Source organism: Abramis brama (assembly GCF_963993115.1).
Source record: "Abramis brama genome assembly, chromosome: 9".
Taxonomy (NCBI): Eukaryota; Metazoa; Chordata; class Actinopteri; order Cypriniformes; family Leuciscidae; genus Abramis; species Abramis brama.
The window spans coordinates 2,239,009-2,261,378 of record NC_139971.1 but is presented as its reverse complement, the minus strand read 5'-3'; the positions used below and the strand labels follow the sequence as shown (position 1 = coordinate 2,261,378).

At 36.7% G+C, this 22,370-nt stretch overlaps 2 protein-coding genes across 5 annotated transcripts in view; one reads left to right on the top strand and one right to left on the bottom strand.

Moving 5' to 3' along the window:
• The window catches only part of mob2b (MOB kinase activator 2b), a 54,519-nt gene extending 49,707 nt beyond the window's left edge, over window positions 1–4,812 (top strand). For all 3 annotated transcript variants that reach the window (XM_084125188.1, XM_084125187.1, XM_084125186.1), the window contains exons 3-5: window positions 598–691; window positions 1,787–1,911; window positions 3,340–4,812. In XM_084125188.1, the coding sequence (XP_083981314.1) occupies window positions 598–691; window positions 1,787–1,911; window positions 3,340–3,611 (491 nt within the window). In that variant the 3' untranslated portion in view covers window positions 3,612–4,812. The remainder of the gene's footprint in view (window positions 1–597; window positions 692–1,786; window positions 1,912–3,339) is intronic.
• A 1,092-nt stretch (window positions 4,813–5,904) lies between these two features.
• Window positions 5,905–22,370, bottom strand: part of abcc8b (ATP-binding cassette, sub-family C (CFTR/MRP), member 8b) — a 62,204-nt gene continuing 45,738 nt past the window's right edge. For both annotated transcript variants that reach the window (XM_084125174.1, XM_084125175.1), the window contains exons 28-40: window positions 22,274–22,343; window positions 21,381–21,538; window positions 20,350–20,442; window positions 16,890–16,992; window positions 16,480–16,593; window positions 16,270–16,390; window positions 15,425–15,555; window positions 12,601–12,679; window positions 12,418–12,526; window positions 12,173–12,276; window positions 8,097–8,230; window positions 7,177–7,239; window positions 5,905–6,253 (exon numbers count right to left, since the gene is read on the bottom strand). In XM_084125174.1, coding sequence (XP_083981300.1) covers window positions 6,116–6,253; window positions 7,177–7,239; window positions 8,097–8,230; window positions 12,173–12,276; window positions 12,418–12,526; window positions 12,601–12,679; window positions 15,425–15,555; window positions 16,270–16,390; window positions 16,480–16,593; window positions 16,890–16,992; window positions 20,350–20,442; window positions 21,381–21,538; window positions 22,274–22,343 — 1,417 coding nt within the window. In that variant the 3' untranslated portion in view covers window positions 5,905–6,115. The remainder of the gene's footprint in view (window positions 6,254–7,176; window positions 7,240–8,096; window positions 8,231–12,172; window positions 12,277–12,417; window positions 12,527–12,600; window positions 12,680–15,424; window positions 15,556–16,269; window positions 16,391–16,479; window positions 16,594–16,889; window positions 16,993–20,349; window positions 20,443–21,380; window positions 21,539–22,273; window positions 22,344–22,370) is intronic.

Here is a 22,370-nt window from a genome sequence, read left to right as displayed (position 1 = left end):
AGCAATTATTATAATAACAATATATTGTAATAAGTATGTCAATTTAATAAAATGTGCATATTTGCATCCATCTATAAAAATGTAAGAAAAGATGTAAAGATTTTTGATGATTACACGTAATAAAATGTAAAGTCACTTAAAAGTTAGTCATTGTTTATGCATATTTTAATGAGGAACACAAAGGTATTAATCTTCTTTGCCAAATGATTAATTGCTGAAATATTGCTGTAGTCCTGTCATGATTATTTATTAATTGTATGATTGAGGTTATTCAGTCTAATCGCAATTAATATTGAGACAACTGTGCAGAAATTGAGATAATTGTGCAGTTTAAATTTGTCATATTTGTGTGTGTGTGTGTGTGTGTTTGCTCGTTTTATCATATTATATTACATTAATTTTCATAGCATTAAAGTAAATAATATGGGCCTATTTTATTATAATTTTATTATTATATTATATTCGAGCCCAAGTAAGTAAATAACGTATTAGGCTTACAGAGACATGAAGACAGAGTTTGCAGTTGTGTGTCTGAGATGAGTCCATGATCGTGATACTGTGATCTGTAATCTCTGAATCGTGTGTGTGTTGTTGCAGCCACGACGTTCTTCAACCTCATCAACCTCCAGTACAGCACCATCTCTGAGTTCTGCACCGGAGACACGTGCGCAGCCATGACCGCTTGCAACACGTGAGTATCTATTATTCACACGCACTCGCTGATCCATTATTGAGCCTGCGCAGCCGCCACTCGACACTCCTCTGCGACTGGAGACCCTCAGGGGTCGTGACCTCTGGGTGAGGTTGTGACCTGTGGGTGAGGTCGCGACCTCGGGAGAGAATGGAAAAAACGCTTATATGATAAATACAACATTTCTTTTAACTTGTTACTTTTATTTATTTATTTTTTCAATTTTATGTTGTTTTTGTATAAATTTTATAATTATACAACATTTTCATATTTCATTTTTATCATTTTAATTTTTTTAAATTTAATATCATTTTTGTATTATATTTCCTATTATTTCTCAAAATGTACTAAATGTTAATTTTTTTTATGATACAAAATGGTAAAAAAAAAAGTGTAGTGTATTAGAGTAATGATGATTGTATCCTCTGCTGTGGTTGGGCCACGGGTTCGTTCTGTTTATGATGCGACACTGTAAGTCAGGGATGCAGTAAAGTTATGAACAGTGACTAAAGACATTTATAATGTTAGAAAATATTCCATTTCAAATAAATGTTGTTCTTTTCAACGTTGTTTTCATCAAATCATCATATTAGAATGATCTCTGAAGGGTCATGTGACACTGAAGACTGCAGTGATGATGCTAGAACTAATCACTGGTTTTAATTCGATGTGTGTTTTATTGTTGTGCCAGGATTCGTTATGTTTATGATTCGACACTGACTGTAAGTGGGTCACGTGTGTGTGTGTGTGTGTGTGTGTGTGTGTGTGTGCGCTGATGGGAAAGGGCAGGAACTCGAGGGTTTACTGAAGCATTATGGGAAATGGTCCTATCAGACAGTTTGGTTAATAAACAACCACAGAGAAGAAAGTGTGTGAGAAGCGATGTGTAACTGACGGATGATGAGTGGAGAGATCAACATCCGTTTACAGCGTAATGTGTGTGTAGATGTGTAACTATTGGAGACAGATCAGCGATTGAAGAATGGGTCGTGATTTCTGGTTTTAGATTTATATAGCTTTATCTCTCTCTCGCTCTCGCTCTCGCTCTCGCTCTCTCTCTCTCTCTCTCTCTCTCTCTCTCTCTCTCTCTCTTAGGACGTATTTCTGGTACGATGAGAAAGGGAAGAAGACGAAGTGCACAGCTCCTCAGTACGTGGACTTCGTGATGAGCTCAGTCCAGAAGCTGGTGACGGACGAGGACATCTTTCCCACTAAATACGGTGAGTGGGTCTCTAGCGCCCCCTGCAGGCTGGAGGAGGACACTGCACCACGGAGATCAAATACAACAATATATTTCACTTCTGTTTTGTTTATTTAAAAGCAAATCGTCAATTTTAGTAAATAGCTATCAAACACTCATACATGTGGACAGTTGCATGGATAAGTGTTTAAGAAATTGAGTTAAATACTGTAGTTTGCAAAATATTGTACATTTAAACAGCAACATTGTGACGTTGGGACTTCCCAGCCTGAATGGGAACTAATATTCTAAATATATAATCTAATATACAATTTCTAAAAATGATATAATCTGATAGTGAATATAAAAGTTTGGGGTCGGTAATATATCTATGTTTTATAAAAGAAATGAATACTTTTATTCATCAGGGATGTATTAAATTGATCAAAAGTGGCCGTAAAGACGTTTCTAGTGATAAAAAAAAAAGATTATTTTTCCAATAAATGTTCTTTTGAACTTCCCGTTTATGAAAAAATCCTGAAAAATAAAATGTATCACAGTTTCCACAAAAATATGAAGCAACACAACCATTTTCAACATTATTTATAATATTAATAAATGTTTCTTCTTCATCAAATCATCATATTAGAATGTAATGATGCTGAAAGTTCAGCTTTGATCACAGGAATAAATTACACTTTACTATATATTCACATAGAAAACATCTGATTTACATTAGAATAATATTTCACAGTTTTTACTGTATTTTTGATCAAATAAACGCAGCCTCGCTGAGCAGAAGACACTTCTTTGAAAATAATTCTGTCCACAACCTTTTGAACAGTATTGTGTGTGTGTGTGTGTATATATAATATAGTGCTATTAATTTCATTGACCTGATATTAATTAAAAGTCTTGTAAATTAATCGGTGTAAATGTGTGAGAAACATCTCGGTTTGTGTCCAGGCCTCTGGTTTACAGCACATATAACAGCTGTTTTAAATTCTAATAATATTTCATATTATTTTACTGTATTTTTGATCAAATAAACACAGAATGATGAGCAGAAGAGACTTCTTGGGAACACATTAAATACATCATTCTGTGCACAAACGTTTGAACAGTATTATGTATATGCTTTTTTTTCCAGTTTTTTTTCTAAATAAAAATCAGTAAATTTAATTACTTTTTTTTTATTTTTGTCTATTTAAATTCTGTTTACAAACTCTCCACACACAATAATGGTCAATAACTGTAATTTGTTGAAAGCTAATGTTTTTCTGAGAAAGATGACACCTTGCACATGAAGAGAGCACATCGTTTTAGAATTTTACAAAAAATCAAATGATGTGAAAAACACCTATTTTCGCTTCAGGTTCTAAAGGGTTAATGTAATTGAGCTGATATAAATAAAGTGTTGTACATTGAAACGTGTGTGTGTGTGTGTGTGTGTGTGTGTGCTCCTCAGGCAAAGAGTTCCCCAACACCTTCGACTCGCTGGTGAAGAAGATCTGCAAGTATCTGTTCCACGTTCTGGCGCACATCTACTGGTCCCACTACAAGGAGACGGTGGCCATGGACCTGCACGGACACCTGAACACACTGTACACACACTTCGTAGTGTTTATACGGGAATTCAACCTGATGGACCCGAAGGAGACGTCGATAATGGAGGACCTGACGGAGGCGCTGTGTACGCCCCTGCCTCCGGCGCCACAGAACCACGTGAGCGAGAGATGAGCCCGCGCTGGGGCCGAAGCTGTGCCACGCCGGGGCCGGAGGACCACAGCAGCGCTCCGGAGACGCTGGGACTCCAGCCTTCACCCTTACTGAACATTGATGTCTTTAGGACCCAGTCAGGAGCGCTCACACCGGGCCGAAGGACCTCAGAGGTGCAACCCTTTAACCAAGACGCTTTTCCCTTTCCTTCCCGATGTTCCCGATGTTCCCGCTTCGTGAACCGACATAACGTACACTTGGTCTCTCGATCGCGAAGATCATCACTGTCGTCGAGCGACTGAGAGAGCGAGAGAAAGAGTGGCGGATGTTTTAGGTTTGAACTCTTTGTGAGATGATCGGACCTTTTCCTTTTATTTATTTGTTTTCTTTTTCTTTTTAGTTGATGTTTTTCAGCGCACCCTCCCTTTGCTTCATACGAGCAGCACTTTCCCCCTCTCTTGGTTTAATAAGGGTGTTGGCCTGGTCCTCGTACGATATAAAGGTTTCTTTCTCATTTTTTATAGGGTAAAAGGGGTGTGTGTGTGTGTGTGTGTGTGTTCAAGGCTTTTGCACTCAGGATCTGAGAGAGCTGTTAATGCTACCTGCTCACCCGTTAGCCTCTCGGTGTCACTTTACTCATCATATAGCAGTTCCCATCATCCGTAAGCGGGATAGACTTGTGTTGCATCATGTTAGCATGTTAACCACTGTAGAGGAGCGTCTCGGCTCGTGTGTGTGTTCTCTCTCGAGTGACAAAGACATTGGCCTTGTCTGCTGTCTCTGGAAACGCGTCTCGGGTCTGTCACGACCAGCCTCGTAATGAAAAGACGATTTGCGAACGGAAAAGAATGTACACTTAGTCTCTACGTACTGATCGCAAAGATTATTATTATTATTATTATTATTATTATCGTCGAGTGACTGAGAGAGCGAGTGAGAGAGAGAGAGAGCGAGTGACGGATGTTTTAGGTTTTTCCTCCGTCGCTGTTCGGAGGAGTTGTGTCGCGATGAACTCTGTGTGAGATGATCATCGGACCTTTTCCTTTTAATTTATTTCTTTGTTTTCTTTTTCTTTTTAGTTGATTTTTTTTTTTTTTTTTTTTCAGGGCTCCTCAGTTCTGGCTTTTTGTTTTATGTATTTTAATAATACTTTAAGTTAAAAGCGATTTAATATTTTAAGCTCTGCAAATTATAACCTAATAAAATATTTAAAAGTCACAAACTATGGTATCGAGTGTCTTCTTTTTCATGAGTGAACTCAGTTTCATGTGTTTGGGTCATTTGAGGTGATTTCAGCCATCAGTGGAACTCTACATTACCCATGATCCTCCAGAGATATCTCCACTCCACCAATCAGAGAATCGAAACCGACAGAGCTCCGCCCAATCCCGCGTTAAAGCATGCTTGTGTTGATCCGACTTCCAAATGTTTTTTTGCTTTAAATCAAAGTTTGTGATGTTGGGATTCGCCTCACGCTGGTGTGTTTGCTTCATGGCTCACAGCGTTTAAAAAATAACAAAGGCTGCTGAAAATCTCTGCTTTAAATGCGTTTAAAACCATGCGTTTCGATGGTTTGACACCTTTAGAAATAAATCATGCTTTTGCAATATGAATCATGTACACTAAAATTGTATAAAGACTGTACTCATAGTTTTCATAATGTAGGTACAGGTCGTTGAAACCCATCAGCGTATTTGCATCACTACAGCAAACACAATAATAAAAAAAGAATAAATAAAGAATAAAATACAAATTTAGTATAATTTATAAAATAAATACCAAATATTAGATTAATTTTATTCATTTTATTAATAGCAAAATTGTTTTATTAACTGTATTAATTCATTTTAATCTTTTATTTATTTATTTATTTAAAGAATAAAATACAAATGTTATATAAATTAATAAAACAAATACCAAATATTGTATGATTTTTTTTTTTTTTTTTTACTAATAATAAATGACTAAAATGAATTAATTAAAATTAAGTAAATAAAATATTGAAATAAATAGATTAAAATACAAATTGTATGTAAATTAATAAAACCAATACCAACTATTAGATAAAAAAAATAAAAATAATCATATTAGTAAATGGCTAAAATAAATAGATTAAAATAAAAAATATATATAATAGTTTTATATATAATATAATTAATATAATTTTTATAATAATAATTTCTAAATAGAAATGTACACATTTATAATACTTATTTTTGACCATATAAATTGGGTCTTAATACATGAAAAATGTATATCTGAAATGTAAATGTAAAACTGAAACCCTGTCCTGAAGTCCACACTGATACACATCTGAAAAATGGGCATTTTATTTGAAATAAATAAATAAATAAAAATCACATACAGCACATTTTTATTTCTGATAGTTTAGTTCTTTCAATAGAGCTTCGCTACAGATCACCAATATGCAGATTATTGTGCAATTCAGTATTTTATTATTTTACAAGAAATGAATACAAACCATATACAGCCATAAAGATCCAAATTCTCCATGATCAACATCTTTATTTGTCGGCTCTCACAAACGCGGAGAAAACGCTGTCCTTCTGCTCCAGCAACACGTCAGGTTCATCGTACTCCACGATCCCACCGTGTTTCATCACGATCACCGCGTCCGAGCCCAGGATAGTGTGAACGCGGTGCTGAACGACACACACAGCAGTTTCAGTTTAATAAACGCTGTGCTTTACAGTAGGGCTGCCCCGTTAGTCCACTAGAAGAGGCTTGGCCCACTAAGATTTTATTAGTTTATTTATTATATCATTCATCGACCTCAAATATGGCTTATCACTTGAAATATTAGTAGCAACTTTACAAGTCCGCTCGCTCTAATGCTAACCTAGATAAATGTGCGCTATTATTAGACATACATCTAAGTGTGTGTGTGGAGAGTGTGTTAATGCATGACATTCATATGCAATCACTTGCATTTAACTTAAAATACTCCCTCATTTTTGGTCATACAGATAAGAGTAATGCAAACTGTAAAGAGTCACAGTCACAATGAACCGAAACTCAGCATATACTCGCCTCACAGACATGAGACATATACCTATAGAAAGCTTGAAATGTCTACATTTTAATAAACGATTCAAATGGAAAATAAATATTCTGAGATTGTGTAATCCATATGAAACGAGTATGTAGGCGGAGATGACGAGCATCGTGACTTAATCTCTGCAGCAGAAAACATTACTAATAAATTAAAATGTTCAGACAGTCTCCTCCTGTTTTTTCACGACACTAATAATCATTACGTTTGCCGGTGCGCTTCAAGCTTTATGTGTGCATTTGAGTGCGGATTAGGCTATGTATTTTATATAGGCAATTAAAGGCGCATTATTATTATGATTCATGGCTTATTAATATAAACGTGCGATTAGTCGACTAACTGCTTAAATGAACGACGACTATTCGACTAGAAACACATTTAGTCGAGGGCAGCCCTAGATTATAGATTTTAAAGTGATTTAGATTTCACTTGTTCTTAAGTGACTTGCCTGGTTAAATAAAGGTTAATAAATAATAAAATAATAGTTCTAGTAAGAGAGCTGCAGATACTCACTGCGATGGTCACCACTGTTCGGTCAGCGAACGCCGTCATGACCACTTTCTGCAGAATACTCTCCTATAACAGCAAAACATGACATTAGACCAACTTTACATGCAGAAAACAGACTGATAAAATGAGTCTAAAGATTATTTCATTTGTTATATGTTGTCGAATATGGTTTTATGACTTTGATAAATGAATATAGGCTATTTCAAAAGCCGATCTCGCATGGAGTGAGTGTGTGATTACGCTGGTCGAGGACCGGCATCTCAAAACTGATTTAATGCATTAGGAAAATATAGATGTCTCCATTAAAGCATTCATCGGCATTAGTGTTCTTCCATTCCACTCTGCTACTTTTCCATTGTTTTTCAGTGTGAACGCGCTAGCCGTGTTAGACGCAGCGCTCAAGTTAAAATGAGTTCAACTAAAACAGATCTTGCATTTTCCCCTGTTCAAACTCATAAGGTAAGATGCAGATTTTTGTGCTGTGTTTTTAAAATGTATCATGAGTAACTTTGTCCTCATTTATTTGTATGTTCATCTTCTAGTTTGGGCTGTTTAATATTAGGATTTTGTTTAAAATACCCCAGCACTAATAACCCCTGACAAAAATATGTGACCCTGGACCACAAAACCAGTCTTGAGTCGCACTGGTATATCTGTGGCAATAGCCAACAATACATTGCATGGGTCAAAATTATCGATTTTTCTTTTATGCCAAAAATCATTAGGACATTAAGTGAAGATCATATTCCATGAAGATATTTTGTACATTTTCTACCATTTTTCAAATAGTTGTATCTCGGCCAAATATTGTCTCATCCTAACAAACCATGTAAAATGTATAAAGACGTGTATTAATCTGACCCATGTGACTGTTTGTGTGGTGCAGGGTCACATGTCCCCGTGTGTGTGATCTGTGTTCTCACTGTGGCCATGTCGATGGATGCTGTGGCTTCATCCATGATGAGGATGCTGCTCTTCCTCACGAAGGCTCGAGCGAGACAGAAGAGCTGACGCTGACCCTGACTGAAGTTCTCGCCGCCCTCCGTCACCACCGCATCTGAGGAGCGATCACACTTACTAAACCATTCAGTGCACGATAAACGCATATGAGGAGCGATCACACTAAATAAACCATATAAACGCGTCTGAGGAGCGACAAACAAACACCAGACCAACATAAAAACGTGTGATGCACAATAAAAGAACTGAGGCTCATTCGAAAACGGTTACCAGTGGCAACATTTTTACAAAGAGCAATACGTTGTGTCCTGCACGTTTCACAACAGTTTCAAAGTGAAATGTCCAGTGAGTGGCGCTAAAAGTGTTTAGTTTTTTTTAACAGAACCGATGAACGTGAATATGACAACATTTTATTACATCTGCGTTTGTACGCATCACTGCAGTTCTGAATTGAAATGTCCAGTGAGTGGCGCTGACAGATTAATGCTCCATTATGTTTAAAATAACGTACGCCTACACTATACCCTACACTATACCCTACACTATACCCTAACCCTACACTATACCCTAACCCTACACTATACCCTACACTATACCCTAAACCTACACTATACCCTAAACCTACACTATACCCTAACCCTACACTATACCCTACACTATACCCTAACCCTACACTATACCCTAACCCTACACTATACCCTACACTATACCCTACACTATACCCTAAACCTACACTATACCCTAACCCTACACTATAACCTACACTATACCCTACACTATACCCTAAACCTACACTATACCCTAACCCTACACTATACCCTACACTATACCCTAAACCTACACTATACCCTAACCCTACACTATACCCTAACCCTACACTATACCCTACACTATACCCTACACTATACCCTACACTATACCCTAAACCTACACTATACCCTAACCCTACACTATACCCTACACTATACCCTAAACCTACACTATACCCTAACCCTACACTATACCCTAACCCTACACTATACCCTACACTATACCCTAAACCTACACTATACCCTAAACCTACACTATACCCTAACCCTACACTATACCCTACACTATACCCTAACCCTACACTATACCCTAACCCTACACTATACCCTAAACCTACACTATACCCTAAACCTACACTAAACCCTAAACCTACCCTATAACCTACACTATACCCTAAACCTACACTATACCCTAAACCTACACTAAACCCTAAACCTACCCTATAACCTACACTATACCCTAAACCTACACTATACCCTAAACCTACACTAAACCCTAAACCTACCCTATAACCTACACTATACCCTACACTATACCCTAAACCTACACTATACCCTACACTATACCCTAAACCTACACTATACCCTAAACCTACACTATACCTACACTACACTATACCCTAAACCTACACTAAACCCTAAACCTACCCTATAACCTACACTATACCCTAAACCTACACTATACCTACACTACACTATACCCTAAACCTACACTATACCCTACACTATACCCTAAACCTACACTATACCCTAAACCTACACTAAACCCTAAACCTACCCTATAACCTACACTATACCCTACACTATACCCTAAACCTACCCTATAACCTAAACCTACACTATACCCTACACTATACCCTACACTATACCCTACACTATACCCTAACCCTACACTATACCCTACACTATACCCTACACTATACCCTAAACCTACACTATACCCTAACCCTACACTATACCATAAACCTACACTATACCCTAAACCTACACTATACCCTAAACCTACACTATACCCTAACCCTACACTATACCATAAACCTACACTATACCCTAAACCTACACTATACCCTAAACCTACCCTATACCCTACCCTATACCATACACTATACCCTAAACCTACACTATACCCTAAACCTACACTAAACCCTAAACCTACCCTATAACCTACACTATACCCTAAACCTACACTATACCCTAAATCTACACTAAACCTACACTATACCCTAAACCTACCCTATAACCTACACTATACCATACACTATACCCTAAACCTACACTATACCCTAAATCTACACTAAACCTACACTATACCCTAAACCTACCCTATAACCTACACTATACCCTAAACCTACACTATACCCTAAATCTACACTAAACCTACACTATACCCTAAACCTACCCTATAACCTACACTATACCATACACTATACCCTAAACCTACACTATACCCTAAATCTACACTAAACCTACACTATACCCTAAACCTACCCTATAACCTACACTATACCCTACACTATACCCTAAACCTACACTATACCCTAAATCTACACTAAACCTACACTATACCCTAAACCTACACTATACCCTAAACCTACCCTATAACCTACACTATACCCTACACTATACCCTAAACCTACACTATACCCTAAATCTACACTAAACCTACACTATACCCTAAACCTACCCTATACCCTACACCCTACACTATACCCTAAACCTACACTATACCCTAAACCTACACTAAACCTACACTATACCCTAAACCTACACTATATCCTAAACCTACCCTATACCCTAAACCTACCCTATACCCTAAACCTACACTATACCCTAAACCTACCCGATTGTGTTAACAAAAACAAGTGCGACATAAAAACGTAATCGTAACCATGTCATTTTAGCTTGTTTTTGAACTCTTTCTGAGCTCTTTTATCTGGACTCATTTTCACGAGGTTCTTCCCCGATCTCTCCGCATCACAAGTACAGTTCTGTACAGCTGAGCTATCCAGCAAGCTCAAGCTTCAGTAAAACTGAACATATGGAGCTGATTAAGTGATGCAAACTCCAAAATATATTCGTTTACAAATCCTGCACTATGGTAAAAAGTGTTTTGAGGTCATAACATAATTGTGCAAGGAGCCGAGTAAACACAAGTCTTTATTAATCCATAATCTGCCCCTGTAATCATAATTGTGTGTGAAAACGACTAAAAGTGTATTTTACTGCTTGATAGAAACTGCAGTGATATGTATGTATTGGTGTGTATTTTGCGTTTTGCACTAATGTTGCCACAGGAATGTTTCTCCAATGAGCCTGTGTTGCAATGAAAGCATCAGTGGAGCCGCCGGGACATGTCAATCAAACACCAGATAAAACCATTTAATGCACAATTAATGGATGGATGAGTTACAGTACCAGTCAAAAGTTTGGAATAATTAAATAATTTAAAGGAAGTTCACCAAGGCTGTTTATTTGATCAGTAAAAACAGTGAAATATTATTAGAATGTAAAACAGCTGTTTTCTATGTGAATATATATTCCTATGAATTTTCAGCATCATTACTCCAGTCTCCAGTGTCACATGATCCTTCAGAAATCATTCTGATATGATGATTTGCTTAATTATTATTAGTGCTCAATTGCTGCTTGATATTTTTGTGGAATCTGTGATACATTTTGTTTTGCAGGATTCTTAGATGAACAACGTTCAAAAGAACAGCATTTATTTGAAATGTCTGCTGAAGAAAAGTAATTCATTTATTTTTATTTATTTATTTTTTCACAAAAATCTGAAGCAGCACAACTGTTTTCATCACTGATAATAATCATAAATGTTTCCTGAACATCAAATCATCATATTATACTGATTTCTGAAGGATCATGTGACACTGAAGACTGGAGTAATGATGCTGAAAATTCAGCTTTGATCACAGGAATAAATTACACTTTACTATATATTCACATAGAAAACAGCTGATTTACATTATAATACTATTTCACTATTTTACTGTATTTTTCATCAAATAAACAGCTTTGGTGAGCAGAAGAGACCAAAAAACATTACAAATCTGATTTTTCCCAAACTTTTGAGCAATAGTGTATCGTTCTCGTTGTTGTTCTGCTCCTCTGGCCAGTTAATGTACAGATTTCACTGTTAAAACATGATAAAGCTGATAAAACATGATAAAACATGATAAAGCTGATGAAGCTGATGAAGCTCAGTGGTTCACCTAGTCCTCCGTGTAAAGCTTTAACCACTGGCATGAGCTGAGCGATTTCAAGAGCTTCCCAAAGCATTTTATCTGTGGCCTTTCTCTCCGGATCCAGATTAAACCTGAGGAACAGAGAAAACAAGAGCATGCATTCAAGACTAGACCAGCAAACTATAGCTTGTGTGTGTGTGTTTGAGTGTGTTTGATCAGGCAACCTGATGGAAATGCAGTTTCTAGGGAATGAATCCTGTGCAAAGCCTCACCGAATTGTTCCACTGAATAAAATGGGATCCTGCAGGATAATGGAGAACTTTGATCGGAGCGTTTGCAGGGGAAGCTTGGCGATATCAATCCCATCGATGATAATTTGCCCTGTGAGAACAAACACGTGTGAGAGACCGGCCGGTAAACATGAAGAGTGTGATGAGTGTAGGATCTTCTGTTACCCTCGAACGAGTCCACCATCCTGAAGAGAGCCAGAGAGAACGACGACTTCCCACTCCCTGTCCTTCCACAGATCCCCACCTATAACACACCAGCAGTCGTCATGTGCTCAGTGTGTGTGTGTGTGCGTGTGTGAGAGACCTTCTGTCCAGATTTGATGTGAGCATTGACGTGTCTCAGAACCAGTCTCAGGCTGGTGTGTGTGTGTGTGTGTGTGTGTGTGTGTGTGTGTGTGTGTGTGTGTGTGTGTGTGTGTGTGTGTGTGTACTTGTACAACTATCTTTGTGAGGACCAGTTTGAGTTTTAGACCACTGGAGTGAGGACAAAGAGAGTAAAGTGAGGACATTTTGGCTGGACCTCAGTTTCTGGGAGCCTTTAAAGGCCTGTTTGAGGGTCAAGACTTGGTTTTAGGGATAAGGTTTTAATGGTCAGCAATCATGCCGGCATGATCTGCTCGCTTTTTTTTTTTTACTCTGTCGATTTTGATCTTACATAGAAGTGTTATACATCATTCGATCCTGTTAAGTGTCTATTATTTTTGTGTATACTCACAATAAAAACAGTGTTTTTTGCCAAATAAAGAAAAATAAACATGATGCGAGTTCTGCCTTCTCTCTTTCAGTGAAGTCCAATCTGAAACGCGTCCGAAAATGAACAATAACTCAGCGAATACTCAGTCAAACAGACATACAGGCACACAGGCATGAAGCTTGAATTCTCTTCTTTTAAATGAAGTAATTTATATAAAAAACAAATATTCTCAATTTATGTAATCTGTATGAAAAGAGAGAGATGTCAGTCGTTCTCATCTCAGCTCATTAAGTTGTAATGTGACCCCGCCCGCGGAGAGCGCGCGCTATTCTAACGCAAATGATCTGAGGCGATCCATGCAAACCTGTCAACACCCACATCAGCTGGATAAAACACACCGCAAGTTTGATCAGACTCATGCACTTTGTCATCTTGCTTCGCTGGGTGGAATAATCCTTAGGAATAATTTAGTTTCACATCGAGGAACAACGGATCCAGCTATTCAGAGGACTGTAGTAAGTTTTTTATTCTTAAGTGCTTTGTTCTAATCGCGATATGCAATAGTGTCGGTAAACTGCAAAAGGCACAGATGTTTACTACAGCTGTACACAACAGCGCACACTTGCACTTACATTAGTAAACGTGATTTTTACATGAACACATCTTCTAGTTCAGCTTTCACCAAACTATATTGCTATACTGAGATGAGTAAAAATCGACTGAAATATGTTGAAATAAAATGTCTTTGTATAAGCAACGTATTAAACTGCAAATTAACATTTATATGCAAATATTTCTGCTCATATGGTAAATATATAGTATGTGATGTTTTGTTAAAAATAGGTATATTGAATTATCAACTAAGATGTTATTATAGTGTTTGTTCCAATATTCAAACTAATGAATCCTTAACTTTGAAATACGTATGATAAAATCGATGTATACTTTTTAAAAAAGAAAGATTACACGACATATTGTTAAAATTGTAATTGTTGTTGATTTATATGTGAAAACTGTTTAATAAAATAGCAAAACATATATTTACAAGGTAGATGTAAGCAACATCTTAATAGGTCAATATAATCCTCATTAAAAGATTTATTCGTTTTTTTATTAGTGACACATTTGGGGAGAGGATATATTCCAAAACATTCTGAAAATACAGTATGAGAATTAACTGCATAGTTACTAGAAATGTTTACCTTGGATATTATGCAATTTGCATGCATACAAAATAAGTCCTCACATTCTTTACTTGTGGTACTCTCAGTGACACACCTGAATGAAAGGCTCATTATGCAGCTCATTATGCGGCTCATTATGCAGCTCATTATGTGGCTCATTATGCAGCTCATTATGCGGCTCATTATGCAGCTCATTATGTAGCTCATTATGCAGCTCATTATGCGGCTCATTGTCTTCTCAGGTGTGAATCACGCCCACACGCATATTGCCTTTCCAAACAAAACGTGTCTTACAAAGTTTAAATCAATGTATTGTTTTATGTGAATGATTACGCAGGATGATTTTCAGATCATTTTGAAGAAAAAACTCTAGGTGACAACATCCATTAGTCAAAAGTCTTATTGACACATATTTAGTATGTGTTTTGTGGCCCTATTTCAGAAACTTTATTTTTTTGTTTTTTCAATAACCATGCATAAACATTATTCTCTCAAAAATACAAACATGTACACACATGTTGCTCACATATTATGGTAGTCCTGTTTGTGCTAAATAGAGTGTAATTACACCATTAATATGTTTATAAGCAACTGAAAAAAGCACAAATGTCAGGGCATGTCAGAACATCTCAAGGACCCCAAAAACACCTCAGACCCCAGACAGAGGGTTAAGGGTCGGTTTAGGGTCAGGGGTCGGGTTAGGCACTTAGTTGTGATGGGTAAGGTTAGGGTAAGCGGCTAGAGATTGCATTGTGTCAATGAATGTCCCCATAAAGATAGATGTACAAGAATGTGTGTGTGTGTGTGGGTGGGTGACACCTTCTGTCCAGGTTTGATGTGAGTGTTGACGTGTCTCAGAACCGGTCTCAGGCAGGTGTGTGTGTGTATGTGTGTGGGTGGGTGACACCTTCTGTCCAGGTTTGATGTGAGCGTTGATGTGTCTCAGAACCGGTCTCAGGCTGGTGTGTGTGTGTGTGTGTGTGACACCTTCTGTCCAGGTTTGATGTGAGCGTTGACGTGTCTCAGGACCGGTCTCAGGCTGGTGTGGGTGTGTGTGTGTGTGTGTGTGTGTGTGTGTGTGTGTGTGTGGGTGTGTGTGTGTGTGTGACACCTTCTGTCCAGGTTTGATGTGAGCGTTGACGTGTCTCAGGACCGGTCTCAGGCTGGTGTCGTAGCGAACGCTCAGGTTCTGGATCTGGATCTCTCCGTACTTAGGCCATCCCGCAGGAACCTGAGCCGGAGCTGGAACCACACACACCAGGACTGGCATTAATAATATTACACTCATCTTCCGTGAACCATATACATATTGTATATTCAAATAGTTAGGAATGCTAATAATTATATAAATTAATATTTGATTCATATTATTATATGGATTTACACTAGATCAAATACCAATACTGTAATCTGATTATTATTTATTATTATTATCATTATTATTAAATTCAGATATACTACAAAAAAACAAAAAAAAAAACTTTAAACTTACTTTTGTAATGATTTGTAATTCATATTAAATTCATATATAAGTTTTTGTATTATTTTTAATGTTCCCAAAACAAATATTCATTTTATTTGATATATTTGATTGTATAAACATAAACTATAAACCTATATCTTTATTTATTTTCATTCAGATATATTTAAAAAGATAGTTTATCTTTGTAATTAATATTAAATAAATTCTTCATATGTTCTCAAATTTTTATTATTATTTATTATTACTTTTTTCTGAATGAATATGAACTACTGTATATATATATATATATTCACTACAATTCACCATGAAATTAATAATTTATTTATATATATTTTATATACCTTTATACTTACTCTGATTATGATTTGAAAAATAATATTTGATTCAGATATTCATATTTTTTTATAATTAATTTAAAAACAAAACAATGTTGCTTTCAGTTATAGTGTGTTTAGTCAGTGGTGTTCACTCACTCATGAGTCCGTCGTAGCTCTCCGCATCAGTGTGTATCAGAGCGCTGACTCTCTTCACACAGCCCAACTGGACCTCCATATCAGCCAGATTACGCACAATCCAGTTCAGGTAGTTCGACACCTTCAGCAACACACACACACACACACACTGTTAGACGCCTGAACTCACACTGGTAACGGCTGTGTGGAGGCTTGAGTTCTCCAGTTTACCATTAATGCATAGGTCAGTCCCAGTCCCACCAGTCCCGCTGAGAGCTGGCTGTATAACGCACTGGTTATAGAGGCGACAGCCGCGATCAGAACCACAAACGCCCCGACGTATTCCTGCACACACACAACTCACATGACCCGTTTCCCTGGGACAACATGCATTATACAACTGCTAAATGAATATTGTCAAATGCATTTATAACATGCTGAAATTAATAATAAGCAAATATATATGTGGTATATACAGTAGTCAACATTTGAAGTTTAAAGTTCATCAAAGTTGTCCTAAGACAAGAACGGGTATTGATCAAAAATAATGTATAACTTTGATGAAAGGTTTTGATCCACTTCAAATGTGGACTACTGTATATGAATATGTGTAATTTAAATATATGCAGATGTTTGATTACCATGCGAACCTCCAGCCAGCGATTGGCCGCCGTCAGGAAGAGCGAGGAGATGTTATTAGCATCTGTGTGTTCCAGCAGCTTCTTCTTAAACTTCTGCTCATGCCTGAGACAAAACACCGTCCAGTCCACATCAGCACAGATGTGTGTGTGCGTGTTTGTGTGTGCGTGTGTGTGTGCGTGCGTGTGTGCGTGCGTGCGTGCATGTGCGTGTGTGTGCGTGTGCGTGTGTGTGTGTGTCAGTGATGCGCGGGTTGATCCAAAATGACCGGGTGCCTGCGGTTACCCGCGGTTACGAGTCATCCAAAAATATTTTTAATGATATTCGGGTCGCTGTCGGTCGGGTCGTTTGAAATAAAGATGCCAATTAAACCATTGTAATTTATATAGTACTAGACACAATTTTCTATGAAATACATAGGTCTACACTTTATTGGCTGAATAACTGGCAAGAAGTACGATGACGCACGAGCTCAGTCTGCAGGTAGAGATGGAGGCGGCAAGAGAAAAGGTGAAGACTGGGGAGTGGAAGCTCCGCAAATACACAAATAGAAAGAGCAAAGTGTGGGAGACATTTGCCGAAATAATGAAAGATGATGACCAAAGTGCTGGCTTTGTCATGTGTACTTCTTGCGATGCTATTTACACATTTGATAGCCACAAAACTGGCACGACCAACCAGGCACGGCGCCAGGATTCCAGTTTTGGATGGGCCAGACCAATTGTGGGTGGGCCTTAAATTAAAAACGTTAAATAAAAAATAAAAAATGTTATCCAATCACTGCTTAACCTAATAAAAAAATATTGACTAATATAGCCTATGTTATATTATCTGTGCGTATACATAATATAGATTTTAATAGCTTGATACTCTTTAAATATTTTGTTGCACTGTTAAAAGTTTCGGTGCATAGGACGGACCTCCGCGATCGCTCTCCGTGGTTCTGACCAAAGAAGAGCGCTTTTATGGCGTTATTTTCCTGTCAAATGTTGAGAGCGCATTATTGTAGCGCGAAAGTACATTAATATAATGCGCGAGCGCGAATCTCTCGCGCTCTCAGATACACCCTGCTCTTGTAAGTATTTTCTCTGGGCTCGCACAGAGAATATGCCTGCACTTAAAACGTGTTCAGTGCAATCGCGAATCTCTCCTCTTCGCTTAAAGTAAGCGTGTATGTGCTTAGACTGTGTCCCGTGCGTTCGTGCATGCCTAAGTACTTCTCTATCAAAATATCAAAAATATAACTTACATAGCAAAAATGTACAAATTACATACAACGGAATAAAGAAAGTAAAGCAGCATATATATATATATATATATATATATATATATATATATATATAGCCTGTACATATGCTCATAACAAATAAAATAAAAAAACAGAACAGAAAGTTTTAATGAAATAAAAAGTTGAAACAAGTTTATTGTCTTAAGAGCTTTAAGATTCTTAGATAACGAAATGCTTTGGATGTATTGTTGGACCTCTCTTCTAAAAACAATGAATAAGGGAGTGAATTTACTACGGTGAATGTGACATTTTGCAAGGAACAATAATAGATTAATAATAAAATACTCATTAAATGTAGCTTTTGAAAAGGTTTAAATCATAAACACAAGTTGTTCTTTTTGTGGTGCCCCAGATGAAACTGTTCTTCATATCTTCTGGGATTGTCCTCACACACAGTTATTTTGGGTTGAATTTTGTGCTTCCGGACTTCTCTTTGCTTTTTAAGGATGTACTGTTTGGTTTCTTTAATATACAAAAAGCTAAATTTAATGAGTATTCTATTATTAATCTATTATTGTTCCTTGCAAAATTTCACATTCACCGTAGTAAATTCACTCAGCAGAATCCCTTATTCGTTGTTTTTAGAAGAGAGGTCCAACAATACATCCAAAGCATTTTGTTATCTAAGAATCTTAAAGCTCTTAAGACAATAAACTTGTTTCAACTTTTTAATTTATTTCATTACAGCTTTCTGTTCTGTTTTTTTATTTTATTTGTTATGAGCATATGTACAGGCTATATATATATATGCTGCTTTGCTTTCTTTATTCCGTTGTATGTAATTTGTACATTTTTGCTATTTAAGTTATATTTTTGATACCTTGGCATTAATAAAAATAAAATAAAAAGAAACTGAAGAGAAGTACTTAGGCATGCGCGAACGCACGGGACACAGTCTAAGCACATACACGCTTATTTTAAGCAAAGAGGAGAGATTCGCGATTGCACTGAACACGTTTTAAGTGCAGGCATATTCTCTGAACGAGCCTAGAGAAAATTCTTACAAGAGCAGGGTGTATCTGAGAGCGCGCGCCCAGTTCTCTCGCGCGAGCAGAGAGATTCGCACTCGGCACATTATATTCCGCGCGCGAGCAGAGAGATTCGCGCTCGCGCGTTATATTAATGTACTTTCGCGCTACAATAATGCGCTCTCGACATTTGACAGGAAAATAACGCCATACGCTTTGGAATCTCCATTACGCATCATACGCATTATACCTGGGCTGCGTTTCCCGATAACGCTGTCTCTTAGTGCGCTACGAAGACTCTTAAGGTATAACTTAACTAAAGGTATACTACCACTAAAGGTATATCATTGCTAGGCGTCTTCAGGGATATCATCCACTCGCGAGGCAGAGGCGCTGAGAGGCAGAGGCGCTGGCACCCTCCTAGCAACGGCGCTGTTTCTGGTAAAACATGATTTTGACGACTTCATTAAGTTTTGTTTTATAGAAAACTCTTTTTAAAAGATTTTCGTTTTGTATAAATTGTATCTTAATTTTGATCAATGTTTTATCAATCAATTGCCCGTATTTAATGAATAAGAAGCAAATATATAGCAGGCAATGTAATAAGGAGCCGGCACGATCACTTGCATTGCACGTGAACTGGACGGCGCCGAAACTCAGCTTGTGCCTCACAGATTTGAGAAATATAGGCTATATATTACAGAAAGCTTGAAATGTCTACTTTTAAACGAAAATATTCAAAACCAAAATAAATAGGCTACTCTCTGATTATGTAATCCATATGAAATGTGCATTTCTCTCTGGCGTTCATGGCGAGTCCGCATCGTCAACTTCATCTTTACAGAAAACACCAGTTTATTACTAAACAATTAAATGTCTCCTTGCTAATTTAGACACATTCATAATCATTACTTTAACCGGTTCTTTGTGGCAAGCTTTATGTGTGTGGTCATAACACTTATTATCCTGTAGGCTATAGACTTGTCCACGAATGGCTTAAATGAACAACTACTAGTCGACTAGAAAAAAAAAAAATAGTCGGAGGCAGCCCTTATTCCACATATTTTCGAACCAGCAGGCCGTTCTGGGTTGAGCGAGCGGAGCAGAATATTCAGAAATGCGGGTTAGTTGAAAACGTCGGTCGGGTGCGGGTTGTTTATACATTGACCCGCGCATCGCTGGCGTGTGTGTGTGTGTGTGTGGTACCTGAACGCTCTGATGGTTGTGAGCCCCTCTACGGTCTGAGAGAAATGGGACAGAAGCGGCATCTCAGTGCTGTCCTCCAACTGCTGCAGGTCTCTAACACACACACACACACACACACACAACACCACAGCAGAGGATACAATCACCAATTACTGATATAAACTAGATTACAATTTTGTGTATTATTTTACCATTTTGTATCATTAAAACATTTTTTTTATTAAAAAAGTGTATATATATATAGATAGATAGATAGATAGATAGATAGATAGATAAACATTTTGTATCATTGTAACATTACTTTTTGAGAAATAATAGGAAATATAATACAAAAATGACATTAAATTTACAATATAAAAAAAATGTAATAAGTTATAAAAATTAAATATAAAAATGTATGTATCATTAAAGCTTTTTTACATTTTGGGAATAATAGGAAACATAATACTAATAGACAGAAAAATACAAATGCAATACATTATAAAAAAATAAATATGTACATTTTGTATCATTTAAACATTTTTTAATTTGTTAGAAGTATAATACAAAGAAAAACAAAAAAAACAATGGTAAATATAAAATAAAATAAAAAACATAATAAATTAAATAAATTATTTTGAGAAATAATAGGGAATATAATAAAAAAAAACGACATTAAATATAAAATATAAAAAAAAAAAAAAAATGTAATAAATTATACAAATTAATTATGATTTAATAAAAAAATTAAATACACATACTTTATCTGTTTGATTATTGTATTATGTTTAATACAGTATCTCTTCAGTTGAAACCATAAACGCATGCTGTCCACTCAAGTGGACATCTGAAAATCTCTTTGAAAAATGTGTAAAAAAAATTAAATAAATTAAAATCTTGTTTTTCATGCCCTAAGAGCAATAAAAACACAGGAAAAAAAATCCTGACTGAGGTTATCATAATTCATGCATGAAAGGGTTAAATAGTTTAAAATTTTGTTTCTCTCTTTTTTGTCACATTGTTCCTCTCGTGTGTGTTGTGTAAGTTCTAACCTGGAAGCGACTCTGAAATACTTCTGTATGAAGTAGCAGGCGACGGCCAGCGGCAGCAGAGCGATGAGGAACACCGGCGTAACGTACGAGATGACGCCCACCGCCGACACACACAGCAGAGTCGAGCGAATCAAACACTCCATCGTGACCGGAATATGCTGGAATAATCACACCAGACACCAGATCTCAGATCAGACATGCAGAACACGTCATGTGTGTCTCCAACCCTCTGTGCTCTATGCATGTCACACAAAAATGACCCAATTGCTTTATTTTTTTATTTTATGTATATTTTAGTTCGATGATGTTTTTTATTTAATATTTTGTATTTTAGGGGATTTTATGGTACTACATTATATTTACGCTGTTTTTATAATAAATTTATTCACTTTTTGAGCATAGACCTGAATTACTGAAATAGACTACTTCAATAGACAACTTAATATCCAACTTAAACTGTCGTAAATCTTGAATGCTTTAGAGCGACAGACTGAAGTTCGATCTCTTTTCAAAGACGACACTTGGCAGATTATCGCTTAAAAAAGTTGTTTATTGTAAATTATTGTTATGAAAAATTTGCAAAAATACTATTTTCAACTTTTATATGAAATATATTTTTTTCAAAAACACGTTTACTCTAAAACTGTGATAAAATCAAAGTTGTCAAAAAAATCCAAATTTTTGACCGCGAGGAGCACAAGTGTGACTGTGTATTTTAGGACCATTTAACCAGTTTGAATCATGTCCATTATTTTATTATTTGTGTGTGTGTGTTCAAACCTTTACCAAGTTTCGTACAATTCCAATGAATAAAATAAAAAATAAAAATAAACAAATATAACATTTTTCGTTCAAAACTGCCAGAAGAGCAGCTGAGGGAAACCCTGCTGTACCTGATCGATTGTGTTGGTGTCAGTGGAGAATCGGTTCAGGATGTTCCCCAGTGGCGTTGTCTCGAACAGCCTGAGGAGAAACACAGAACATCATGCA